The sequence below is a fragment of the Diabrotica virgifera genome, chromosome 4 (genome assembly GCF_917563875.1).
Source record: "Diabrotica virgifera virgifera chromosome 4, PGI_DIABVI_V3a".
Lineage (NCBI taxonomy): Eukaryota > Metazoa > Arthropoda > Insecta > Coleoptera > Chrysomelidae > Diabrotica > Diabrotica virgifera.
In genome coordinates this window covers 68642196-68664307 of record NC_065446.1, presented here as the reverse complement: position 1 = coordinate 68664307, position 22112 = coordinate 68642196, and the positions used below count along the sequence as shown (strand labels likewise).

Below are 22112 nucleotides of genomic sequence, written 5' to 3'. Positions count from 1 at the left end.
CACAAGGAATGAGGGGGCGGGGCGGGTCCACTTTGAGTGACAGAACAAAATTCTGCCTTATGATTGGCCAGACGGAAGAAACGCACTGTAAAAGATGAAAGTTGGTCATCTCTTATGTTACGTTACGTTTCTCTTACGTTCCGTCAGGCGCTTGCGTTCATCTATAAACACGAGTACACAAAATTCGGTGTTGATCTTTTCCAGTGCGTCTCCGTTGCGTCTACGTCTACGCTACGTCAAACTATAAATCCAACTTTAAGCGGCTTAAGCAAAGAATACATATCTCCCACAAGAACCGACACGGACGGCGATTCTTTTGTTGTTAGCATGTACTTAATTTTAGTATCGAGTTGGCAAGAGCACACACGAGTACACTGAGAAAAGTCTCACACATTTCTGGCGTGTATCAATAAAATTTTAGTTGCACTGAGAAAAAGGTTGCATGCAGGGCCGGCTTTTGTTGACATTCTTAATATGGTGGAACTATTTTTGATTTACAAAAGGTTGCAAATACAACAGAGAGTAATGGTGAGAATTATATTGATTAAAACTATGGATAAAATACCTTTTTATCCTGATTTTAGCATTGAAAGACCAATAATAAAATATATTATAGTGGCGTGACATTCACTAATTATTCTTTTTGGCTTATATTGATACAACGATACAAAATATAATTTGTTGTTTTCACCAATTTTGAAAAAGTGTGAATAAGTTGGTGAGAATTTGAACGACTTGGTGTGACCTAATAGGCTGTCTGTCCGTCCGACCGCGAATATAACTCCTTCAGTCACTATACCAGGTGGAATGACAAATGAGGTGTCAAATGAAAGCTTATAATCCATGGATGGTACTCAAGGTGAGAAATTTGACCTAGACTGTCTGTCCGTCCGACCGCAAATGAAACTCCTCCGTCATTATACCAGGTAGAATCACAAATGAGGTGTCGAATGAAAGCTCATAATCCAAGGATGGTACTAAAGGTGAGAAATTTGACCTAGGACTTCCGGTTTTAGAAATGCGACCGGAAGTACTCTTTTAAAGTCACCGCAATAGCACAAGTGACATATTATTCGACGCGCATTCGCAAGACGAGAACAAATATATACTTCTGGTTTCATGACTGTCTGTCCGTCCGACCGCGAATACAACTCCTCAGTTACTATGTAATACAGATAGAATGACAAATGAGGTGTCGAATGAAAGCTTATAACCAATGGATGGTATTAAAGATGAGAAATTTGACATCGGACTTCGGTTTTAGAGTTACAACCGTAGGTACTGTTTTAAAGTCACTCAAAATATTATATGAATGTAAATCAAGATGACTCAAAATTAGTAAAATCGTATATCAATCGACGCAAAGTTACACGAAGAGTTCCAATATCGACTTCCAGTTCTCCTTTCGATTACTTTGGGTGAAAACCTAGGACCAATTACTTGTTTGTCGAGGTATTTCCTAATAGGGCTTTTCATCGATTGTCATTTGTTTCGAGCTTCTGTCATATGTTGTATAATCTGTGTATACTATTAATATACACGGATTATACGAGATATGACAGAAGCTCGAAACAAATGATTGTAAATGAAAAGCCCTATTCATTATAACGTGTGATCCAAAATTATTGTCACCATAGGTGGCTCTGAACGACAGAGATAACTATACAGTGCATGTCTATTCTTAATTCAGATATACTTTCCAGTTTACGTCATCAACTTTGCAGTGTACGTCAACTTAACAAGAAAAGTTAGGTTATGTAGAGATGGTGGTGGATATATATACAGCATCTTGTTTGATTTTATATATTATTGTTACTAATAATTTTGTTAATTCTTTTTATTTTTGATTAAAGTTCTGTGTAAAGGTTTTGACTGAATTTTTATGTTTTATAATGTTAATCAAAATGAATTGATAAACCAATGATATAAATTCAGATTAAAACAAGACATACGTAATTTTTTGCACGGCTAGCTTTGATCCCAATCATTATGGATCGCTCGTTATTTCGTAAAATAATCGAAAAATAACAGCCGTTGTAACCGCCACGGGATCCAATTCTTTTTGGGGACAAATGTTCGTGATCAACAACAAGAAACTGTATGTTAAAATCGAATGTCAATATTTTCAATTTTTATTGTCTTGGAAACCAGCCAAAAGTAGGTACATTCTTTAAAGTCGACTATCGGAGTAAATAAATAAAAAACCAATAAGTATTGTACTTAATACACGAATAAATATACTATACTAATACACTATACACAAATAAAATAAAAACTAAACAAAACCTAGAAAATAAGTCTATACAAAATATTACGAGCTACAAACTGATACAAAAACAAAATACTAACACCAAGCCAAGCCAAGCAAACAACAAACGCCGATCCTGTACAAGACAAATGTCACCAAAATTATTTGCTATTCAGGCAAATTGAGAAATGGCCGATCTGGCACATGCGCATAAAAATTTAGTTCATAGATAATCCGTTTGTGTCGGTTCTTGTGGGAGATATGTATTCTTTGGCTTAAGGGTGTCTAGTCGGACAAACTTTGATATATGGGAACACTGGAACAGGGGAAGTTTTAATTGTGGAACAGGTTAAAAATTTGGAAGGGTCAGACCACGAAAACGGCACATGTATTTTGTCCGACAGAACAGACTTAAACTCTCCGAACAGAGATTAAACTCTCATGCAAAAATCAGACTGCTATTTATGACCAAATGGGCGTTTTAATGAGTGGAACATGTAGAATATGTCAAATGACAGGAATTATGACAGGTGATAAATAGCAGTCTGATTTTTTGCATGAGAGTTTAATCTCTGTTCGGAGAGTTTAATCAAATAAGTCTATTCTGTCGGACAAAATAAATGTGCCGTTTTCGTGGTCTGACCGTTCCAAATTTTTAACCTGTTCCACAATTAAAACTGCCCCTGTTCAGTGTTCCCATGTATCAAAGTTTATCCGACTAGACACCCTTAAGCTACTAACAAATTTTCAGCTTGCTATTAATCAACTTTTTTTTCATACGTGGGATCTAGACCTATTATTAAAATACTATTGGAAGTGGTAGAATAATGTAGACTCTTTGTATAGAACAGTGAACTGTTAGATCAATTTTCCTATTCAATCATTTCTACTGTTCACAGTCCTGTGTTTGTGTTTGCTTTTGAGTAGGTATTTCATTTTCTTGACAACGAAAATGTTCGGTGTGGAAAGAATTAATAAGTGCGTGGAATGCGGAAAAGTGAACATGATTTAAAAAGACATGTAAAAAGACATGTTTAAAAAGACATCCCGACAAATTGGATGCAATTGCCACTACTTAAAGGCAACGTCTATATGTGCAAGTGCACACATTGTGATAAACAATTTAGATATAAGTCAAGTTTAAACTTTTATTTCAAAAAAGTGCACACAAATGTATCAGTTTCTGCAGAATCTAAAACATTTCAACATAAATGTTCTCTGTGTAATTATCATGCAACTTTTAAAAAGGATTATTAAACATTATGAAACTTCTCATAGCATTCCTATGCAATACGATACAATAGAGTTTTCCAACCATGATGACTTTATTTCTTGGAAGAATAAAATAGAGCTTGAAACCAATGCTAGTTTTATTGCGGAAAAAGTAAAAAAGGCAGGAATAGTGAACTACATAATATGCCACCGATAATAAACAGTCCCGTTTCGCGATTTAAGTTTATATAGGCAACACAAATTACACGCCGCTAATATTCGGGTCAGGATCTAGAATCGAGTAAACTTAAAACTTAACCTAAAACTTATAACTAACCTCCAAACGCTCAAACTCAAATATTAATAATTAATGAAATTACGAATTATTCGTAATTTCAATCCTTAATTTCAGTACAGGTTCAGTAATTATTAATGACAAGATGAATTTATTATTAAAGCAGATAAAAAATATTCGACTAGATCTTAATAGTAACATAAAAAACTTTAGTATATTTCCTGCTCTAAGGTTAAAAGAAAGTAAGTTTTCAGTGCTGTAAATGTTTGGATTTTTAATTACCTTGTTTTTTAGTACAAGAAATTCAGAATGATAAGGAATTAATTATCTCTGCAAAGCATGTACCTTCTGGAAGAGAATCGTATTTACTGAAAAATGATCATCCAACTGCCTGTTCAGTTTGTGCTTCTGGATTAGACATAAAGCATACAGACGTTTTAATCCTAAGTCAATTTGTAAGAACAGATGGGTGCATGTTGCCAAAAAGGATTACAGGGTTATGTTCAAGATCACAGAAACGCATTGCAACATTAGTTGCGATGGCTCAAAAATCAGGTAATCAATATCAGCCATAAATTAAAGAAGAATTGTTGGTTCAAAAGCTGTGTTACAAATACTTGGTCTAGCTTATTAAAAGTTTAACGACCATGTGTACTAATAAATAATGATTGCACAGTCTATCTGACCATATCTGGACACACTTAATATGCTGTTACTATTAACCCTGGAAGTTCACACTTGGGTGTGAGATACCCATCACGACACTTCTGCATGTATCTTGCGCAGCTGCATTTCAATGGTAATGCTGCTTTATGTAAATTCAGTCTCTAGTCTGCTAAGGACGGGTGTGTAGTTGCAGTCTCATTTGAGCAATATTTCCAATCACGAGAATTTATTGAATACAGGCTAGGGCAGGGGTCACCAAATAGCGGACCACGGTCTGCATCCGGACCGTAGACTAGTTTTGTGCGGACTGCGGACCGCCATTAAATTCAGAATATAGTGTTTGGTTTGAAATCAACATTTCAATCACATTTTTGTGATTTTTTTGAAACTGTGGTAGAATTATTTTATTTTTAAAACAAATAGTCATATTCAGTATAATTCAACAGTAGCACATTTTTACAGTCACAGTGAAAATAAACATATTTATTAATGTTAAACAAAAAATACGCAAAAAGTATCTCGGCAGCGTTACCCATGAAATGTCTACAAAAAATCTATGCAAAACTTTAGGTGGATCGGTCAAGTAGTTTGTTTACAATGTCCACCGTGTTTGAAAAAAGCAGTATTGAGAATAACGAGTTTAAAGTTTTGACAACTTTTATTTTCAATCTCTTTTTGTCTGTAAAATCGTAAAGTGATGCACACCAGAATATGTTTGTGAATCGTGGAATAATTTACAAAAGATAAGGGGAACACGTAGTCAAAGTACACAAGTAGTCAAAGATGGCGCCGGGCATACAGACGTGTGTCCAATGTGCTGATAATTTTATTGTAAATACTAAGTATATCGTTTGCGATTTGTGTATTAAACCATATCATTTGCATTGTGCTAAAGTGAAAGATCAAGTGCTAAAAATTAAACAAGATTGTGTTAATTTAAAGTGGTTTTGTGGCAATTGTTTTACGATAGCTGAAAATAGACTTAACAAAAACGAGTCTGAATATCAACTTAATGAAAAGAAAACAAAAGAAGTATTGGAAAAAATTTGTAAGTTAATTGATCTTATTGAAAATAATGGTACACTAACAAACAGTCAGCGTCAATGGAGCGATGTTGTAAAAACGAAAAAACCGAACCACTTATTATAAAACCAAAAAATCAAAATCAAACTTGTTTAACAACAAAAACTGTATTAGCACAAAAATTTAGTCCAGTTGATATAAATGTGTCGGTTGAAAATGTTAAATCTTGTGCTAAAGGGTCGATTGCAATTCACTGTAATAATAAGGAGTCTTTGGATAATTTGAAAATTAATGCTGAAAAAGTTCTTGGAGCAGATTATGAGATAAAAATTGCAAGTATATCTAAACCTAAGATCAAGATCATAAATGTCCACGAAAAAGACATTGAAGATATTGACAGCTTTGTTGATAGTTTTAAAAAACAAAATTTGATTGACGGTATAGAAACTTACATTAAAATATTACGTAAATATAAATCGAAAACTAATAACCGTAATGCACTTAATGTAATAGTGGAAATTTCAGCAGATATATTTAATTATCTAATTAATGAAAGGGAAAAAATACATATAGGATGGAATAGCTACAGATTTTTTGAACACGTAAATATTATTTGTTGTTTTCGGTGCTGGAAATTTGGGCATTTTGCAGATAAATGTACTTCACAGGATGTTTGTCCATTATGTGGAGGTCAACACAAAAAAGATGAGTGCAGAATTACTAACGATAATTTTACTTGTGTTAACTGTAAATATGCAAATGAAATTCTTAAACTTAAACATGTTAATTATAACCATAATGTATTTGATAGAAATTGTAGTAGTTATCAAAGACAGTTATTAAAAGCCAAAGAAAGAATAGGGTATAATATCTAGCCATCAAAGACGCCTTCAAATATTACACGCACAAATAAAAAGTGTACAGATAATCTTCTTCTTTCTTGTATTAATGCTGAAAGTTACTATAAACATTGCGATGAAATCAAACTTTACGTTCAGGTATATGACCCACACATTTTATGTTTGACGGAAACTTGTATCACTAGCGATTTTTCAGATTCAGAGCTACAGATCCCTGAATATGTAATGGCACGTTGTGATTCTAGTAGTCGTCATACAGGAGGAGTTCTAATTTATACGAAAGAATACATAAAAGTCAATAATATCAAAACATTTATTATTGACAAGAGTTTGTGGGTTTTGTCTTTGGATGTTGTAATTAATGGATCATATTATGGAATAGTGGGCATTTATAGATCGCCAAGTGGTAGTATAAGTGAATTCATTGATGTATTTTTCAAGTGGATGGATGATTATTATGAATCACATAGTAGTTGTAGTATAGTCATTGCTGGAGATTTCAACATACATTATGATAAAAATTGTCAGGGTAAAAGTAAATTGAAAGAATATATAGAAAATAATGGAATGCAGCAACTTGTAAATGAATATACAAGAATTTTTAAAGATTCAAAATCTATGATTGATCTTGTCATAAGTAATGACTATACGTTAACTGCTCATGTAGAAAAAAATTACATAATATCTGATCACTGTATTGTCCATGTGCTCAATAATAAAGTAACTAAAAATGAAGTCATTGAAACAAAACAAATTCGTTCTAAAATAATATATGATAATATGGTAAACATGTTGATTGAAAAAGATTGGGCATATTCTTCGGTAAACATCGATAAGGTTACTGATACTTTCATCAGTAATATCGTAGATGATTTGGATAGAGTGTCACCAGTTAAAACTGTGGAAGTTAAGAACTTTGGTAATAAATGGTTTGACAACACTTGTAAATTGGCAGTTAAGAATAAAAATCTTGCTTATAAAAGATTTTTGTTTACAAACGATTGCGTAGATTGGAATAACTATAAAATTGAAAGAAATAACTGTGTTAGAATTTTAAAACAAGTTAAAATTAGATTTTATGAGTCAAATATTGATAGGAATAGGGGTAATTCTAAACAAATGTGGAAACATCTCAAACAGTTAGTAGGAACTAATAAAACTATATCACAATTTCAAAGTCTTGAACATGAAGGTGTAACATATAGTGTAAATTTGGCAAACATATTAAATCAATATTATGTTGATAGTATTAAAGATATTATTGTAAGTTTTGAAAAAAATAGTGATATTAATTTAAATTTGCAGACAGTTGTTTCATCTGATGTAAATTTTGAAACTTTTGAGAGCATATCACTAAACCGACTATATGATATAATCAAAGTACAATATAAAAAAAATAGTACGGATGAAGTAGGTCTTGATATTATCAAAAATCTATTTCATTTGTTAGGTTATCCTTTATTAAATTTAATTAATATGAGTTTAGAGAAGGGCCTGGTGCCCAAGCAATTTAAAATATCAACTATAGTTCCTGTTCCAAAAGTTCCTAATACTAATAAACTTGATCAATTACGTCCAATAAATATGCTCCCATTTTGTGAAAAAGTTTTAGAAATTGTAGTGTACAATCAGTTGATTAAATTTATTACTTCAAATAATATCCTGTATAATTACCAGTCTGGATTTAGAAATTCTCATTCACGTGAGACCGCATTACAGTTAGTTGTCTCAGATATGAAAAGTATTTTAGATACGACAGGGGTCGGTATATGCGCAGTTTTTATAGATCTCAAAAGAGCATTTGAAACAATAGATCGTCGTATACTTCTTTTGAAATTAAACGGGACAGTTTTTAATTGGCTGCAAAATTATCTGTCAAATAGGTACCAAAGGACTAAATTAAATAGTGAAATGTCAAATCCACAGTTAAATGATATTGGTGTGCCGCAAGGCAGTGTACTTGGACCTCTACTTTTCATATTATACATTAATAATTTGGGAAACGTATTAAGCAAATGTAAAATTCATCTTTTTGCTGATGACACATTAATATATTTTTATGGGGAAGATTTTGTTGATGTAGTGGACACGATGAATCGTGAATTGCATTTGTTAACTGAAAGATTTAAGTTAAACAAATTGAAAGTCAATGAGTTAAAATCCAAATACATGTTTATTGGTAATAATACTCTTTTCGGGAAATTCTTAAGTTCGGATGTTCACATTAAATTAAATAATGAAAAAATTGAAATGGTTCAGGAAATAACGTATTTGGGATTCATATTGGATAGGGAACTAACTTTTAGTAAACATGTTGATTACATTTGCAGAAAGATAGGGAAGAAAATAGGTTTTTTTCGAAGAGTATCACCATTTTTGACATTTCAAACTGAATTAACAATTCGTTAATATTACCTCACTTTTTATATTGTTGTTCATTGATTTATACAGGATGTTCTAATTATGACAGGCTTCAAATTCTCCAAAATAAGGCTATGCGAGTAATATTGAGATGCAATCGATATACTCGAATTCAAGATATGCTGAAAACTTTAAATTGGTTAAAAGTTGAACATTTTATGTATGTCCAATCTATGACATTCTTATTTAAGATGGTAAACCATTTATTGCCTGAGTATTTGAACAGTCAGTTGGTCCCGATAGCAAATGTTCATGAGCATAGCACTAGAGCTGCAAATTCAATAAATTTTTATGTTAGAACAACCAACAAGTCCAGTTCAATAAAAAGCTTGTTTCATAAAGGAATTGTACAGTTCAATAATATACCTTATCACATAAAAAATAGCCATAATGCAACTATTTTTAAGAGATTATTAATCCATTATATTAAAACTAAGACCTAGAAACCAATTGGCAATGTTTGTTGTTCTTCCAGTGTTTTTATTTTTATTTTATTTTTTCTTTTTTTATTTATATATTGAATGTTTCTGATTAATTTAATTTGACAATGCTTATTTCTTTATTTGTTTAGTCTCATGTTTTTAATTTTTGTAATACTTTATGATAATTTTACAGCGCTCCTTGTCTTGACAATTCTTATGTAATTTGTACAGGTGTGGAGTGCAATGTTTTTGTTTTGTGTATTATCTATTATGATAAATAAATAAATATCTATCTATCTATACGTTTCTCACTATGCTCAAGCACGCTGGCGCTAAGGATATTATCATGCTGTATTTCCTGTAATTTTCAATCAATCAGAAATTTTCAGAGAGTATTCTTGAAGGTATGTACTGTCACTTACTTAAAATAATACGAAAAATTTCAAAACTTTCAAACACTCTCCCCCACTCCTCCCTAATGTAAGCTAGTACTAAATTCAAAATTTAAATGCATTATTTTTCAAATATTTGCAGAAAAACCAACCAGAAACAAACAGCATTAGATCCGGACCTCAGATGTGGCATAGGTTCTTGAAACGGACCCACAGGGAATATAATTGGTGATCCCTGGGCTAGGGTATGTAGCACCCATGTGTGAGGTTTGCGATCAACTGTGCATTCAAGTTAATGACCTAACAACACAACATCCCACAAATTTAGTAAAGCACTAGGTGTTATTTCTGCAAAGGCAAAGATGAAAAAGCAAAGCGTGCATGCTCGGCTTGCTATAAAGTATAATGCATGGAGCATAGAGCCACACTGTCTTATGAATGTAGTTACTAAAATAAGTGAAACTGAAATACCTGGCTAAGAATGAATATGAGTTCTATATTCAAAAGGTGTTATATTTTAGTTAGAAAGACCATTTTGTTGTTAAATTAAAATATTTTGAATTAAGAGAGAGAAAATAAAAATATTGATTTAATTATTCTTATGTATTCAATAGTGATTAGAGAGTCTCTGGAAATCATAAAATATTTACTTTTTTTTTTATTTATTCACAAAAAATCATTGGGTATCTGATACCCATGTGTGTAGTTTATTTAAAAAAAATAGCTGTGATCTTCCAGGGTTAATTAAAGCACAGTCAAGCCAGAGGTAAAGGTGAGCCTCCGTGGTTAAAGTGTTAAACAGAGTTTTCACTTTTTCGATTTATACAGGGTGTTAGTAAATAAGTATGACAGACTTTAAGGGGTAATTCTACATGAAAAAATAATGGCAGTTTGCTCTATAAATGTATGTCCGCAAATGCTTTGTTTACTAGATACAGGGTGTTGAAATTTTTATTTCAAACTGCCAATCTTTTTATTGTCCTATGACCGGTTGAGATATGAAAATTACATTTGGTTGGTTTTAAGAGGTAGTTATTGCGCATTTTTTGACAAACAAATACCAATTTTGTATTCATTATTGGCACGCCTACGGGTAATGGTCTGAATTTTTTTAAAGAAAAAAATGGTACGCCACTGAGATATTTCAAATTAATAAAAATTTTTATATTCCCCGTTTAATTTATGAAAAAGGACCTTTCTTGTATTTTTTCATATAGTGCATCGTTTTATGCGAAAAAATAAAACATCTTTGCGCATATTTTTCATTTCTTAATATATTATCAAGAACTCTCCAATATAATAATACCAAAGTAGAACAATAACAGAAAATATTTCTAAAACTATTTTAACTAGGTGCAAAGCTACAACAAATGTTCAAAATTACCTCCTTTAAGGGTGACAGAATAATTTTATATTCAGCATTGGCACCCGTACAGGTAATGGTCTGAATTTTTAAAGAAAAAAAAATAGTACACCACTGAGATATGTCAAATTAAAAATGATTTTTGAATTCCTCGTTCAATTTATGACAAAAAATCATTTTTGTCTTTTTTTCATATGAGGTGCCGTTTTTATACAAAAAAATAAAACATCTTAATGGTTACAAATTATTCGAGGTAGATTCCATATGCATAAAAACTTATTTCAAATACTTTGTACATAGGCGTAACCAGGATGATCCTAAGGGGGGGTTACAACTACCTGAAAGGGGGGGGTTACAACTACTGGAAGGTCTCTGAGGGCTATGGTGTTAAGCGTATAGAGCTCAAAGTACATCCCAATGGGGGGGTTACAACCCCCAAAACCCCCCCCTGGTTACGCCTATGACTTTGTAAATGTTAAGATGTTTTATTTGTTTGCATAAAAACGCTGCCTCATATGAAAAAAGACAAGAACAATTTTTTGTCGTAAATTGAACGAGGAATTAAAAATTAAATTTAATTTGACATATCTCAGTGGCATACTATCTTTTTCTTTAAAAAATTCAGGCCATTACCCGTACGTGCGCCAATGGTGAATATAAATTTATTCTGTCACCTTTAACCCTTGCAGGACCAACCTTTTATTAGAAACACCAAGGACTAACCTTTTATTAGAAACACTGAGGACCAACACGCAATATGTGTTTCTGAAAACCATATTGCTCATCTACTGGAAACAATTTGAAACATGCCGAGAGACAGTCCGTCACTAAGCTTTCAAATAACTTAGGAATAGTACTTAGTATAGAAATTGGTCTGTAATTTGTAATGTCGGATCTATTACCAGCTACAGTATTGGCGTTAAAAAACTGAATTTCCAAGGATCAGGAAAGTAACCAGTATACATAGAAGAATTAAAAATTTTCCACAATGGTCTTGCCAAAATAAAACTGCATTTCTTTAAAACTATAGGAGGTATTTTGTCAGGACCAGGACCTCTGTTCACATCTAAAATTATTATTTGTATATCAAAAAATGCGCAATAACTACCTGTTAAAACCCACCAAATTTAATTTCCATAGCTCAAACGGTCTTAGAGTAATAAAAAAATTCGCAGTTTGAAATAAAAATTTCAACACCCCGTATCTCGGAAACGAAGCATTTGCGGAACAAACTGTCATTATTTTTTCATGCAGAATTACCCCTTAAAGTTTTTCATACTCATTTACTAACACCATGTATATTCCCAAACAATCTTAAAAGTACATGGTTGGATTTTGTTTTTTAAAAATACACCTTACATAAACCAGGTTTATTACACCTTACATAAACCACTGAGCGCCTGGGCCAAACAAGGCGTGAGTTAAATACAACTCACGTGGTGTTCAATGTGTTAAAGAAAAGAGCTAAACATATTGTTTGTAATTGCAAGGTACTATTTGATAATGCTATAAACAGCTAGAATATATATTTTATTCTCTGATCATGTAATAAATGTGGCCCTGAAATGGGTAATAAGCTCTCAATCTTTTGGACTGAAACATGTATTTATATACATGTTTCTCTCTTTCTCTCTCTTCCAGCATCTGCCTCCAAGTTTGTCTGTCCCTGGCTGCTCTCTAGTTATCCACTCTCAATATCTCTTTAGCATCCGTTATCACTTTGTCTATCCACCTCTTCCTTGGTCTTCCTACATCCCACAATAGTTACACTAAGCTTTCTACTAGCTTTCTGCTCTGTCATTATCCATTCTTATAAGGTAACCTGCCCCATGCAATCTTTGTATTTTTGCATAATTTGCTATAAAGGGTTCTTTTACATTGGTATAACTAGTGGTTGAACCTTGGAAAAGATGGAAAACATAATACATTGCGAAACAAAAAGAGACGAAACTAGTAGAGGTGGAAATGATCGTTATAAACGTATAAATTAACATTACATTACATAGTTTCCCACCTTTAGACGTCTGTGACAGGAGTATTTTATAAAATTCTACTGTCACAGTGACAGTTGTCATACTCCTCTGATACATCTAAGGGTCGATTTCTCTTACCTGCCTTAATCTATGGTTCAGTTCACTGAGGTTCACCGGTGAACTTCGGTTTTGTCTGGAATGCATTTCTCATTGTCAGTGCACGTTCTACAACTTTCGAGAAATGCCAATAGATGGCAAAAGGTAAAAAACTATCGCCATTTTGTACTACCTTTTTTTATGCTGTTTTTGAATAAAGTTAAATTTAAGTTGTATAAACATTTTCAAATTTAAGTATTTATAGCAGTGGCGGCTCGCATCACTTTAAGTAGGTAGTGCCAGAATTCGGGCAGCTGCCTAAATTTTTAGTGACGGGTTCACGATATTGTCAAAAAAGGTATAAAATAGAAATTTAAAAAAATAAGTGCGGATACTTTTACATTATGGAGGTATATACCATTTCTGGGGTGTCAAGAAATTTAAAATGCATTCAGTGATTGATTTGACATCATGTCCGTCCAACAAGTAAAATCTCCAAAATCTCTCAACTTATCGCCCTCTACACAAATATCGGAAAACTATAACTAACTGAAATTCACCAGCGACGCGACGTCTGTCGTTTCTTCGGCAATCACTGCAACACAAAGATAATTTTCTTTCTTTCCTTATTTCCTCGTGATAAACATCTAAGATGCACTGAAGGAGTTCATTTTGTGTTGTTTTGAGGTACAGCCGGTTCCTAAAAAACTGATACGACTCTTAGTAAGATTTGATCATGTTGAGCAGTGTATTTGATTGATCTGACATTATATTTATTATGACAGACAAATAATAAAATAAACAAACAACAAACAACTGATTACATATTATGTTAATTCATAAATTGTACTAATTATTAAGGTCTAAATGTTTATATTATTTTGAATTCCTGTATTTTATAAAGAGTATATAAATGATAGTTTTTACATCAAATAGATCACATAATTATTGTAAACGTGGATTATACAACAAAACAAATTAGTATTAAATTCAGCCCTGTAATTTATTAAAATAAATATAGAAGTTTTCAGGGACTTTCAGCCCACGGTAATAATGTAGTCTTTCATTCTGAGTTTAAATTTTTCAAAAATATTTATTAGTTTTCTCAGGATTCGAAAAAAATGAATAGAATTAAAATACATTGAGAATTTTGACATGCGTCACAATGTTGCCTTAACTCAATGTAAAATTCTAAACTGTTAAATTCCAGCTTCCCTAATTATTTGACATCAAAAGACATTAGAAACTATTTGTAGAGGATTGAAATCTGTATTGAAAACAACTGTTAAAATTGGTCTACGTAATTAAACATAATCCAAAATTTTGTAAAAATGTAATACATTTCAGTTTTCAGCCCAAACTTAGGCCACACACAATGTAATAATGTTCACATTTTTGAACTGTCAATATTTTTATTTTATCATCTATTGTTTAAAAACAATACAGTTGATAAGATACCCTCAGTTGCGGAGAAGTATTAATAATAAAGATTAATAATAAAGTCTAATAACCGTGGAACAGAATAAGCTATCTGACAAATTTTAAGATTTGGCAGTGACATTGACAGAATGTAAATATTAAGTAGGTATTTATCTTTCAAAATACACTGCTCTATTTTCTACAAAATACGCTTCAAGAGTCGTATCAGTTTTTTTTGGAACCAGGTGTACATGCTTTTAAAGATTTGGAACTTTGAATATGAACCTAAGTCGTTGTCTAATTTGGCTAACATTGAACAGTTCCATAAAGATGCCTCTATTTTCTGAATTTTCCTTTTCGTCGTGATTTATCAAAACTAACTCGAAAGCTCCACAAAATCATATAGATATAATTTTTAATTTTATTCAAAACATATCAATTCTTTATCCACTTCTTGTTCATTGTGTTTAATTAGACTATCACGATAAGCTGAATTTAACTCGGGTTTTATTAAAAATTAAAAAATTTTAAATTACTTAAAAATGTAATAGTTTATAATAAAAAGTTTAATCATTAAAAATGTAATAATTATAAATACAAAAACGAGCGAGCGAGCGCGTAAAAAAACTCGAAAATATAATGTACTATCCTGTACGAGAATATTTTTGGATCTACGATCCACTATTCACTATGATGAGCATATTAAAATATATTAGATCTTCCTTGTCGAGCCAGGCACGAATAGTCTCATTTAAACGTGTATTAAAAGTGCAATATTGCTCTATCTCTGTCACTTACATAGAATGCCCGTAAAATCTTTCTCTTTTCGGCCGAGCCATCTAAGCTTTTGGCACGATGCGATCATCCCGTCCGCTGAGTGGCGAGGGCTGTACTACACTGCACAGTTGCCAGATTTTATATAATTTATAAAGAGAAAAGAAATCCGCACAAAAAAATGAACGGGCATTAAAACGGTGTACAGATAAAAAAAAATATGTTCTGCATAAAAATAAGGTAGTGCCATGGCTCTATGGCACTACCTCACCGGCCGCCACTGATTTATAGTCAAATAGTCATTTTAATAATATTATAAATAAATGTAATAAAAACAAAAAAAAAAGTTATCGTTTATCGTTAGGCTTAATATAATAAAATAGGATATATTTATATTATGACAGCGTTTCGTGTTAATACAACGCATGCGTAATCCATGAAATCATCTGAACTGGGTTCTGAAATCTTTGAACGGCCGAATTCCAGCGTTCAAGTTGAACGTAGTTTAAACTGCCATCGGTTGAATGTGAATTGAGAAAGACGATTTTGACTTTAAACTGACGTTCACTAAAAGTTCAGGTTAAACTGGAGTTGAACTCGATATGAGAAATTGGCCCTAAAGCTGGGAAACTATGTAATGTATTGTTAATTTATACGTTTATAACGATCATTTCCCTGCCAAAGCCATTGTTCAAGCAAAAAAAAACGATGATTTCCATCTCCACTAGTTTAATCTCTTTTTGTTTCGCAATGTATTATGTTTTTCATCTTTTGCGCTATTTTTCCGGTTACTAGCGCGCTCATCACTGTATACTATTGTCCCAAATGAGCCCCTCTTCGCCATGTGCAAGTACTTGGAGGGGATACGAGAAACGATTGTGCGCGAATAGCGGAGAAATCTTGCAACTTTCTTAAATAATTCATTGTCAATTGAAATTGTCAAATTGACGTATATTGCATATCTACTGTCAATGAAGAAGAGAAATTATATGTTGCTCCACAATATTGATATGATATGCAATTATTATATAAAAGTAAATTTAATTAATTGTATTTTGCTTGTAATAGTGCATTTTGATAATTAATTTTATTTACTACATACAAGACGACACCATCTTTTTTATTTGGATGAGTGCTGTTTCACTCTTACGCATAGTAAAGCTGCTACAGTTGTCCTCCTCTTACGCGCCTATATTCACACTGAATGTCATAATAGATTTTCGATACAATGTGTTAGAAAGAGATGCAGCAAACCAGTCCATGAGATCTTGTCGTCAGGAAGCGCGGAAGGTAGGCTCCCTCTATGTTAATATATACCTCTATGTTGTTTACCTTTTAATAACATAACCTTAAAATTACTTTTTCTTCTTATAATTTTTTGGGCTATGGCCTTGTCAATTGTCCAGTAACCAGGACCAATATGATTGGCCAATATACTTAAAAGTGCGAACAATGTTGCCGAGCTATGAAACCAGGTGTCGCTTTTCCGAACTTGCACGGTCCCAACATCCTCCTTAATATTTATCTCAAAAGGATTAATAAGCTTTATTTTCTTTTCTGACATAATCCATGTTTGTACGCCATATGTTGCTATTGGTCGTATGCTGGTCAATTATCTGAACTAAATGGGTGACATGGGTGTTCAGAAAATCCATTTTTTCAGAAAATCGAACTGTATTGATATAGCCATACAGGTGAACGAAAGCCATATTTACATACCTATATTATGTATTTATATCTTTAATGACAAATAGGAATTAAATAAAAAGTGCAGTCTTTGCAACAAAACACAATTTAGCTATAATATTGACGAAAATTATTTCTGTCTTTTAAATTGTGAAATAAAGTAGGTAGGTACATATGTACTTGTTTTATTATAAATAAAGTACAGTGCGCTGGACTTATTTATTTTTAACACATAAGCAAAACGCTCGGACAGGTCGATTTTTAAATTAATTCTAGTATATTATAGCATCAATGTTTCGACCTTTACTTGTTCCATCTTCAGGTGACAGGCATAACTTTGCTTTTTTTAAATAGGAAAGTACATCGTGTCACACCTCCTTTAAAAGCTTTTGAAATACTGATTACACAAATATATAACACTTTAATCCTTTTTGAGAGAGTAGGCGCAAAATTTCGGGGGAATTATTTTTAAATGTATTCATTTTTTTCGAATCCTGAGAAAGCTAATAAGTATTTTTGAAAAATTTAAACGCAGAATGAAACATTACATTATTACCGAGGATTAAGAGTCCCTGACAACTTCTATTATGTTTATTTTAATAAGTTACAGAGATGAATAAAAAAGAGAAAATTGAGTGTTATTTTTAATTTCAAATATATCATTCAAAAGAAACTTTTTGTTTATTCTAAAGCACTTTCAGCCCTCGGTAATAATTCAGTCTTTAAATAATTGATGGATTCGACCGTTACTTGATGGAAGTTCATTTTATCTCACAATAAAACACTGAAAAACGTTTGTTTTCTATACTTCCACAAAATTTATTACAACTATGTTATTACTACAGCTGTTTCGGCAAAGTGCCTTTCTCAAGTGATATATTTTACAATGTGTTTGCCTTTTTAAGTCTTTAACTGAAGAGGTTGAGGAGTGGGGAGATGTTTGTCTCAAGTTGGTCATTCAGAATTATATCTGTATTTTTCAATTTATTAATTTCCATTGATTCTAAAAGTGATAGCTTAAGGCCTTTATTTTGAATATGTAGAATTTGAAACTCTTCATTGAAAGAATGATTATGATCTAGAAGGTGAAGTGCGTATGTAGAAGTGTCTGTTTTTCTATTGTTGAAAGCCCTTTTGTGTTCTGCTATCCGTTTGTCAAAAGTTCTGCCAGTTTGACCGATGTAAGTTTTCGGACAGTCACCACAAGTTAGTTTGTACTATAACGCTATAACGAACAAACAGTTAACAACATTTTAAACCAAAAACTCCATAAGAAAGCCTTGAAATTAGTGTATCCACCACCACAGAAAGAACCCAGTACCTTCTGCTCTCTCACATATACTGGCAAAATAACAACAAAAATAGCCAGATACATAAAAAAGAAAGGAATAACACCAGCTTTCAGAACTAACAACAAACATATTAAAAACAATAAAAGCCGAAAGAGAAAGCAACTACAGAGTGGTGTGTACAAACTAACTTGTGGTGACTGTCCGAAAACTTACATCGGTCAAAATGGCAGAACTTTTGACAAACGGATAGCAGAACACAAAAGGGCTTTCAACAATAGAAAAACAGACACTTCTACATACGCACTTCACCTTCTAGATCATAATCATTCTTTCAATGAAGAGTTTCAAATTCTACATATTCAAAATAAAGGCCTTAAGCTATCACTTTTAGAATCAATGGAAATTAATAAATTGAAAAATACAGATATAATTCTGAATGACCAACTTAAGACAAACATCTCCCCACTCCTCAACCGCTTCAGTTAAAGACTTAAAAAGGCAAACACATTGTAAAATATATCACTTGAGAAAGGCACTTTGCCGAAACAGCTGTAGTAATAACATAGTTGTAATAAATTTTGTGGAAGTATAGAAAACAAACGTTTTCCAGTGTTTTATTGTGAGAATTCAGTCTTTCATTCTGCGTTTAAATTTTTCAAAAATACTTGATTAGTTTTCTCAGGATTCGAAAAAAAAATGAATGTATTTAAAAATAATTCAACCTAAGTTTTGCGCCTACTCTCTCAAAAAGGATTAAAGTGTTATACATTTTTGTAATCAGTATTTTAAAAGCTTTTAAAAAAGGTGTCACACGACGTACTTTCCCATTTTAAAAAACCAAAGTTGTGCCTGTCACCTGAAGATGGAACGCGTAAAGTTCGAAACATTGATGCTATAATATACTATGATTAATTTAAAAATCGACCTGTCTGAGCGTTTTGCTTATGTGTTAAAAATAAATAAGTTAATAGGGAGGGGTAACACTTATTCCAGCGCACTGTATATTAACTATTTTGATTGGGTTTTATTATTGTTTTATATCATATAATAATTTTATCGGTTTTTTTTTCAGGATTGATGCCAAACTTAACACCAGGTTATAGCCATAAAGACCCCAAAAAAAGATACAGATGGAAAAGATATAATAAATATTTTGATGAGAGCACCATCAAAATAAGATGAATTTTAGTAATTAAGTTATTCATAGAATAAAAAAATATAAAATATATGTAACTTTTATTATTACACCTCGATAGTTAAAATTAAAGTTAAAAATATGTCTTGTTTTGCATTTAACCCATATGGTACCCGCACATCTTTTTTGAACACCGGTGCAAGCACTGTATCACTCAGATTATATAATTTTTAAATAAAACCCAACTCAAGAATATCCGTCAAAAAAAAATCATAACATGTGATCTGTCTTTAAAAAGACAACCACAAACCACATGCAACGGTGACAGTAAAATTCTCGCGTTAGAGATTCCATAGTAAATCACGAGGGAAAAACCAGGAAAAAACCTCGTGATACTATCCCGACATCGTGAGTATTAGGTCTTTTGTAAATTTGTATTTAGTAAACTTTTGTTTATACTAAAACTAATACATATGTACTGATGTGATCTTGATTATTGATATGAGATAATATTTTTATATGTCATTTAATTTAATCAATGCATTAATAATAATCTAATTAATTTACCAGATCACATATCAATATGTTTTCAATCTCAGGGCTTTTTATAAAATTAATTACTTACATACGTGGCTTCTAAGTATTTCTTAATGGTTCCTAATCGGGATAGGAAAGAAAAGAGTAAAATAATAACACATATGGGTTACAATTGTAATCAAAATATTGTTTATTTTATTTAAATGGCAATCACTGCTTAATATTTGCTATATCTTATTATTCTTAAACATAACATTTACACATGGGAATCTTATTTCCTTTTGATTTCCAATTGAAAGTTTTTATTAACATTTAACTATTATGATTTATTAGCAACAATTCTATTTAAGTTTGATGAAGCTTTTCTGATATTATTGATTATATTTCTTCAATTTTAAATGTGGTATTTACTACGAAAAACCCATACATTCATGTCCAAACAAATGAGACTGACCTTTTTCTGGTGCACTGAGAATGTCTTCACACAAGACCCGTTTCCTGCTATCCTTGGCTGCAATCAAAACCTCGTCCTGGCTTCCAGTAATGTTCTCCTCTGAAACTAGCTCGTATAGCTCTCGTTTCCTGCTTCTGTCGTGATGCTGTGTTCTACCTTTTTCGAAACTGCAATCAGCTACCGGGAACTCTTGGCTCAAGGAGGTTCTTTTACTCTCAACCTGGCCTACCTCTCGTTCTACGATAGATACTCCACACTCACGGAACTACACCGGCTTTCTCACTCTCCGTACACTACCGTCTACTACTCGACTTCACTTCTCGACAGCTCAAAACATTCTGATCTCTATTTGTCATTCATTCCCCTACTTTCTAAATATCCCTTCCAGATTCACAAATCAAAACTTCCACCACCAACTCTCATTCGCAGTATTCCTCAAAACCGATTTTTAAACTTTCTAAATATGCTTAATGGATTTCAAAGAAAATAGTTAATTCCCATTCTAAAATTACTTTCTACTATATACAAATTTTAATGACCTATTCTCTATTTCCACTTAGTCTTAATTAGCATCGGCTAATGACCGATCCTTCCGCGAACAACGATAATGACCTATTAACGATTTCACTTGAGTCTTATTTAATCACTTCTTAAAATTAAATATAACAATTTGTTGTATACAGGTTGTTCTAAATTTATATGCCCGTGGTTGAGAAAATTGAAAATATTTTATATTAAATTGAATTTTGTCTATAATTATCAAATTTTAATTTTCATATCAAATAGAAATATAACAAATCCCCGCCTTGTATTCGACAAAATTTATCTGCATTTTTAAATAAATTTTCTCGAGGCAAAACCAACTCCCTGTATATTTCCTTACTTTAATCTACGTCTTATATCCTAACTTACTATCTACTTCATGTAATTCTGTCTTTTATTCGTGATATTTGTATACATCGTGAATATTATAAATTCCTCGGATCTTTTCCGAGTTCCTGTGCCTCAACTCATAACTATTTATCCCATTTTCATTATTCACGATATACGGGCCTTCGAAAACAGGCATCAACTTTGCGCAAATGCCCCCAGGAAGATTTGATACTCGTAATGCCCTCACGAGTACTTTTTCACCCTTTTGGAAAGTCACTGGTCTTCTTTTTCTATTTTGTTCCTGTCTTTGGATATATTTTTCGTTGCTTCGCCGTAATCTTCTCTGTACGGTTTCAATCACCTGGTGATATTCTTTTGGCTCTTGGTCTTCCCATGGCCTTATCGGCAGTACACCCTTCATGATGTATTCTGGGGTCTCTTTTGTTACTGTGCTCGGAATTGTATTTAGATACCTTTCTATTTCCGCCATTTTCCTGTCCCAGTGGCGATGTTGACCATCTGTTGCAATGCGAAGAAATTTCGTCACTTCCTGTATGAATCGTTCCGAAGGATTACTCTGTGGATGCCTGATGCTGACAAAATTTGTCTCTATTCCTCGTTCTCGAAGTTGTCCCTTGAAACGATCATTTCGGAAATACGTTGCATTGTCCAGTAGAATCTTTTTTGGTGTTCCTACTATGGCTATAAAATTGTCGATTTTTCTTAATATTTCTTCCCCCTTTGTGGTGCGGCAACTATATAATTTTACGTATTTTGAAAACACATCCACCATTACCAGAATATGTTTGTTCCTTTTAGTGGTCATAATTAGATCGCTTAACATATCTATTGCTACAATGTCTAGTTTGTTTCGGGCTTCAATATTTTTGGCAACATTTTCGTTTTTGAAATTCCGACTCTTATATTTTTGACATACATCGCACTTCTGGGTAATTTCCTTTGCAATGCGG

The 22112-nt window shown here is 32.3% G+C and overlaps 1 protein-coding gene across 1 annotated transcript; it reads left to right on the top strand.

Moving 5' to 3' along the window:
• Nucleotides 1-3733: 3733 nt before the first annotated feature.
• Nucleotides 3734-19419, top strand: LOC126883538 (28S ribosomal protein S18a, mitochondrial). The gene is made up of 3 exons (XM_050649177.1): nucleotides 3734-3997; nucleotides 4050-4310; nucleotides 19215-19419. Exons 1-3 carry the CDS (start codon nucleotides 3901-3903, stop codon nucleotides 19322-19324), a joined length of 468 nt encoding a protein of 155 aa, XP_050505134.1. The 5' UTR covers nucleotides 3734-3900; the 3' UTR covers nucleotides 19325-19419.
• The last annotated feature ends 2693 nt before the right edge of the window (nucleotides 19420-22112 follow it).

Excerpts from the sequence above, each read along its gene's own strand:
- LOC126883538 (XM_050649177.1), top strand. The coding sequence starts at position 3,901 with ATGAATTTATTATTAAAGCAGATAAAAAATATTCGACTAGATCTTAAT. Across the intron at positions 3,998-4,049 it reads TGCTCTAAGGTTAAAAGAAA|TACAAGAAATTCAGAATGAT; the intron begins GTAAGTTTTCAG and ends CTTGTTTTTTAG. Across the intron at positions 4,311-19,214 it reads TGCGATGGCTCAAAAATCAG|GATTGATGCCAAACTTAACA; the intron begins GTAATCAATATC and ends TTTTTTTTTCAG.